General features: G+C 33.7%; 1 protein-coding gene across 1 annotated transcript; it reads left to right on the top strand.

The window, feature by feature from the left end:
* Window positions 1-449: 449 nt before the first annotated feature.
* Window positions 450-5,997, top strand: LOC307194556 (natural killer cells antigen CD94-like; the record flags this gene model as incomplete). Its single annotated transcript, XM_079937729.1, has 6 exons — window positions 450-950; window positions 2,286-2,378; window positions 2,526-2,588; window positions 4,033-4,184; window positions 4,959-5,062; window positions 5,877-5,997. The coding sequence occupies exons 1-6, from the start codon at window positions 920-922 to the stop codon at window positions 5,995-5,997; spliced, it is 564 nt and encodes a 187-aa protein (XP_079793855.1). The 5' UTR covers window positions 450-919.
* Between the last annotated feature and the right edge of the window lie 389 nt (window positions 5,998-6,386).

The raw sequence follows: 6,386 nt of genomic DNA, 5'->3' as shown, positions 1-6,386 counted from the left end.
AATATTACTCAGCTATAAAAAGAAACGAAACTGAGCTATTTGTAATGAGGTGGATAGACCTAGAGTCTGTCATACAGAGTGAAGTAAGTCAGAAAGAGAAAGACAAATACCGTATGCTAATACATATATATGGAATTTAAGAAAAAAAAATGTCATGAAGAACCTAGGGATAAGACAGGAATAAAGACACAGACCTACTAGAGAATGGACTTGAGGATATGGGGAGGGGGAAGGGTAAGCTGTGACAAAGCGAGAGAGAGGCATGGACATATATACACTAACAAACGTAAGGTAGATAGCTAGTGGGAAGCAGCCGCATAGCACAAGGATATCAGGTCAGTGCTTTGTGACCGCCTGGAGGGGTGGGATATGGAGGGTGGGAGGGAGGGAGACGCAAGAGGGAAGAGATATGGGAACATATGTATATGTATAACTGATTCACTTTGTTATAAAGCAGAAACTAACACACCATTGTAAAGCAATTATACTCCAATAAAGATGTTTAAAAAAAAAGATGTAAAAAAATAAAAAAATAAAAAATAAAAAGTAAATAAATAAATATTTTAAAAAAAGGAAACTTATGTGTGGAATTTTATTATACCAAGTAAATTTACCTTTAAACATGAAAAAAACTTCCTGTCACCTTCTTTTGTGATAGTCAAAGGGTGTGCATTGCACAAGTTCAGTGAGAATTTCCTGTATTGTGGTTCCAGAAACATTTTAGAAGATAGTGATTTTACTGCTTCTTGTTCATACTACACATCTGTGTCTCATCAGCAGATGATGCACGCACACTTGAATACACAAGTTTTCTTTTTGAAAAAATTTCTTCATACACAACTTTCAGGTTCCTTAGCCTACAGCTCAGCTCCGTGATCTAACCCAGTTCTTGAACAAGCAGCCATCGTGCCTTTCCTGCATGAACACTGGAACAACATTTCATATGGCAGGTATGTGCAGCCCAAGTCATAAAATGAAAAAATTAAAATAACCAGGAAAAGTATCTTGTGGGTATGGCTAATTTGAGGCAATGCTGTAGGACAAAAGTATACATTTTTAGGCTCCCCATGTATCTGTACTTTCTACTTTAATTTCATTTTTCTGATTCTTCATTCTGTAACTTAGAAATGATTTTGTGAAGATTTTTCCAACAGGTTTAAAGAGTGGATTCTGACAGGGATAGCTCTAAATTCTGATTGGCATCTGAATTTACCAGGAAAAATATAAACAACATAATTCTAGCATGAAAATATATAGAGAATGTTAAATATTATCAACAAAATGTTTAAAAGTGTTTTTTTTTTAATTTACCATTTGTGTTGTGACATCCCCCAAACCACCCAGATTAACAGTTTGACACATTGAACTGTTGTGAATGACGACACCCTTTGGGAGTACTCTAATGTTAATGCAGAATCTCCTGATGCTAAATTATTTTAGGGGAAATGCCTGTGAGCAAGTAATTTTTGGTATGAGAAGACGTAATACATGTAAAAAATGGTTCCTGTAAAAAAGTGTTTTTTTACATATCATAATTCAATGTACTGTGAAATGAACTCAGGTTCCCAAGTTATTAGCGCTACATTGGTTGGGGAACCTCTCATCACACCATGTCTTCTCTTCACAGTACAGCCTCTACAAAGCTATGAGCAGCCTGACATTTCTCAGAGTAGCGAATACACTGAGATTAGCAGAAGGACACACTCCCAAGTAGTATTAATATTATGTAACAATGATGGAATACATGTCATTTAAATGAAAGACTCTGGGTCTAGACAAACTTTCATTTGATTTCTGACTTGGGTACTTAATAGCTCTGATTCCTTGAGAAAATAACATTATTAATGGATCCTACATTTTCTCAGCTACCTAATGGGAATCAGATTCTCTATCTTGTGATTTTTTTGTTGCTGTTACAAAACTAAGAGTTTGTTATATCAGCCCACAAGACCGAACTTGGTGCCTGTTGATCTCTTTTTACTACAGATCTCTAAGCTTCTTTGTCAAATTTAAAAATAAGTGGTAAGTACAGTTTGATAAGATAGAGCTGATAAAGAGGAAAAGGTATGGCTAATCTCACTGAAGAATAAAGTACATCATATAAAATTTTTGGTATTGGGTGGAGTTCTAAATGGAATGTCTTCATTTTCCAACATTTCATTGACAAAATTATGGGGTTATTAAACCAAGGAACTTTTTGGATTCTCTCACTGGTTTCTGCTTTTAAGAACTTCAGCTCCTGTGTTTGTTCTTTAAATCTTTACCCTATCTCTCTTTCTTTATAGCTTTTCAGACCACTCCATGGAGGCTGATTTCTGGGGTCTTAGGAGTAATGTGCCTTTTGTTGGTGGCTGCTTTGGGAGTTTTGTTGAAAAATTGTAAGTTTTTCTAATCAAGACTATATAAAAAGATCAAAATTGTGATGAAACTGTCTTACAATAAAGGTTTCATTTTGCTAATGTGTAATATTTTGTTATTTCATAAATCTGTGTCTGATGAAGTAAATTTCTAATTACTTCTTACAGCATTTACTGAACAAAATGTTCAGCCGACATTCTCTCCAGGACCCTCCACAGATCTCCAGGAAGGTGGGTTCCATACTTTGGAAAACTTTAGTGCTGTTAGAGAATGAAATATTCTTGTTTTTCTCACACAGAAGCATGAAGGGATATTATGCTTAGTAATAGAAATTATAGGATAGTCTCATTTTATTGCTAACTTAGTTTATTAAATTACATTGAATGTGTGTCATTTATATATTAAGTAATAAGGAAAATATTAGCCGGAAGTGACCTATTTTTCCTATGTGACTGCTCATGTTTAAGTAACAAAAGCAAATTACAGTAAATATTGTAGCTGATCCTAAGTGCCTGCTTGTGTTTCATAACACATACTTTGATACCTCTTTACCTGTACCTCCGCTTCTTCCATAACTCAGAAAGAAGCACAGAGATTTCTGCAATTCTAAACTCTACTTAACCAGTGAACGTCAGCTCAAAGATATTTTTAAACATATCTTTTCCTAAATGATGTCTCATCATCTTCTGTGTTCATATAGCACTTCATTCATATCTTTTTTCCCTCAGCGTTTTTCCAACTTTATTGAGATATAATTGACATATGACATCGTGGAAGTTTAAAGTGTACAATGATTCACTTATTACAATATTATTGCCACCATAGCATTAACTAACACCTCCATCATGTCACACAACTATCATGTCTTTTTGTGGTGAGAATGTTTAAGAAGCTCTCTTGTAGCAACTCTCCCAAGTATATAATACAGTACTGTTAACTCTAGTTATAATGATGCACAGTAGATCCCTAAAACTTAATCATCTTCTAAATGGAAGCTCGTACCTTTTGACCAACAGCTCCCCATTTCCCCCACATCCCAGCCCCTGGTAGCCACCACTCAACTCTACAATCTCAGCACCACTCATTTGACAAAGATTTGAGTGCCTACCACATAATATGACTTTTATCACTGAGGATGGTAAATGTTGAAGACACTATCACTAGTAAACTGGACGGTCAGACTTCAAGCTAAGTGCTTTATTAACTTCATTTTGAAATAAAATATCCAGAATTATTTTCTGACTCAGGAAATATGCTAAAATGCTTTCCTCCTTTAAATATCTCTTTTATCTAGTTCACTTTTAATTACACAGCAGAGATCAACTTCGGGTCACTTCCTCAAAAGAGGTTCTTCTAACCGCCCCCCATCCTATACTCTGCTACACAGTATTTTTACATACTGAATTTCTTGTGTATACTTACACAAATTATCATTAAATATAATTCATAAATGACTGAAATTTGTATAATTCTGTCTCTATCTCTAGACTATAATCTTCATGAGGAAGAAGGGTCATGTCTGAGTCATTCAGATGAATATCCCCTGAACTGTGGTGTACGCAGTAAATTCTCAAAGAATAGTTGTAGAAAAACATTAAATAACAAATGAGTAAATAGCACTGAAAACAACGGAATCTCCAATGTCATCAAGTCACGTTTTGTTTTTTCTCTTAGGATCTGGCTGCTGTTCTTGCCGAGAAAAGTGGATTGGCTACCAATGCAGCTGTTACTTCATTTCTAGTGAATTAAAAACATGGAAAGACAGTAGAAATTTTTGTGTTTCTCAGAATTCCAGTCTACTTCAGATACAAAACAGAAATGAACTGGCATGTATTTAATTCTGATTTTTCTACAATTTTTTTGACCTAGGAAAATATTATCTAAGTAAGCTGAATACTTTGATTCAAGTCTTTAATCAGATAGTAAATAGGCAGTTATATTTGAACTAATTTCCTACACTTTGAAACAGTCAAACAATCTACACAAAATTTCTCAAAGATTTACATTATAGGAATGTGACAGATAAAGTACAAGAAACTTTTTAGAGAGAATTCAAAGAATAAATAATAGATCATTATTTTTATTCAAAGGACTTTGAATTTTTAGTTCATTAATTGAATTTATAATTTGTTTTGTAATTATATAGCTTTTGTTATCACTCTTGGAATGAATATGAAGAATATTATAAAACAATTACCCAACTCTTAAGAAAAAGTGAAAATTTTCTCTAGCTCCATGCAGAACCTGTGCTAAGATTTATCCCTCAAGATACTGTTGGTTTGGGATCAAATTTGATTGCTGATCCCCTGTGAAGGAAGTGTTCCATGAAAGCTCTAATTCCCTTTATGACGTTTTTCATTCTTTCAAGAAGTGAGATTTTGTGGTACGTTTTCCTCCATAAATGAATGGGCCTGATGAATGAGAACTATGAGGCATGTGGCTTGACTATACCTCCTAAATTAAAAGTTAAAAATGATTTTAGTTTGTATAATTGAAAAACTGAATCTGACTTTCTTAAAAGTCACTGACTTTCTTAAAAGTACCTGATCCCTAGAGTAGATTCAAAATAGATTAATATGTTGGTCTTTGTTTCCAAACAGCATTTTATGAACTCCATGTCCTATTCTTACTGGATTGGACTCTCTTACAGTGAAGAACATCATGCCTGGTTGTGGGAGGATAATTCTACTGTCTCCCAAGATCTGTAAGTTTCTGGCACTCAAAACCTTTTTCTGTTCTTTTTGAGTTTATCCTTAGATCTGATCAGAGAACGTAACATCCAGGAACACTGTAGGTAAGATATCCTGTTTAGGACGTGAGAATACAGAAAAGAGAATTGATACAACAGAATAACAATTTTAGTCCCAACCACAACACCCAAGTGTATGCTCAAGTGAGATGAAGTTAGTGTACTTGTGACTCTAAAAGAGCTTTTGATATATGCTTTTATTTCCTGCCTTGGTACAAGCACTTGGATATGTATGTACATATACAGATTCTCACATACACAAAAGCCATCCAGAGAAAAGAGTATATCCACTATTTTCCTTATTCTGGTGGAGCCCAATATTTTCAGCATCATCCCATATTTCAAACATTCTGGGCTTATTTTCTGTGTATTTGTAATCTTCAAATCTCATTTTCATTCATAAACATGGGATTTACAGTAGCATACAATGACAGGTTTTATGCTCTGATTTTTTCCCTAGACTAGATTAGCAGATGCATCTTAGAAGTAAAGTATATAACATACCAAAACCATTAAAAACAACAGCAAAAACAAAAAAATCCCCAACTTCATTGCTATTGATTATTGATGCAATAGCTGAGTTTTTGTAACATTGTACTCTGAAATTGTGAAAACTGACTTGAATGAAAAAAAGATAATGTCTCAATGTGGTAATATCTCATTAAAATGCTTTTAAAATGTCTGTAGTTCTATCATTTAACAAAAACACCATCCTTGAACATTCTCATTTCCTTTTCCCAATATATTAAAACATTATTCTTCATTACAGATTTCTATTCCTTCACCCTCTAAATCCAAAGAACTGCATAATATATGGCCGAGGCGGAGAAGTTTTGGATAGAGACTGTGGGAGTCAATATCGTTATGTCTGTAAGCAACAGCTTATTTAGATGTCTCTTGGGGCAGAAGGGGTGTGCAATGAAGATTCAGTATACTTAGAATGGTAACATATATTACTAACTACCTACTTCTGGGATCTGTAAAATGTTTCAAATTGTGTCTTATCAATCATAATTTTCATGTATTTGAAAATGTGTTTAAATTTTTTATCAAGATATAATTGACATATAACATTATATTAGCTTCAAGTATACAACATAACAATAACTAGACACTAGGTCTAATTAACATCCATCATCATATATAGTTATAATTTTTAAATTTTGCCGTGTGTCTTAAAATGGATGAAATGTGTGCCTACACCTAAAATTATAGTCCAGACAAGTAATTTCATGAATATTAATGTATATGGTAAATAGTGAATTTAATAGTTTATGCA

This window comes from Stenella coeruleoalba (assembly GCF_951394435.1).
Source record: "Stenella coeruleoalba genome assembly, chromosome: 11".
NCBI classification, from domain to species: Eukaryota; Metazoa; Chordata; class Mammalia; order Artiodactyla; family Delphinidae; genus Stenella; species Stenella coeruleoalba.
Note: the sequence above shows the minus strand (reverse complement) of the source record. Positions and strands in the feature narration are given on the sequence as shown.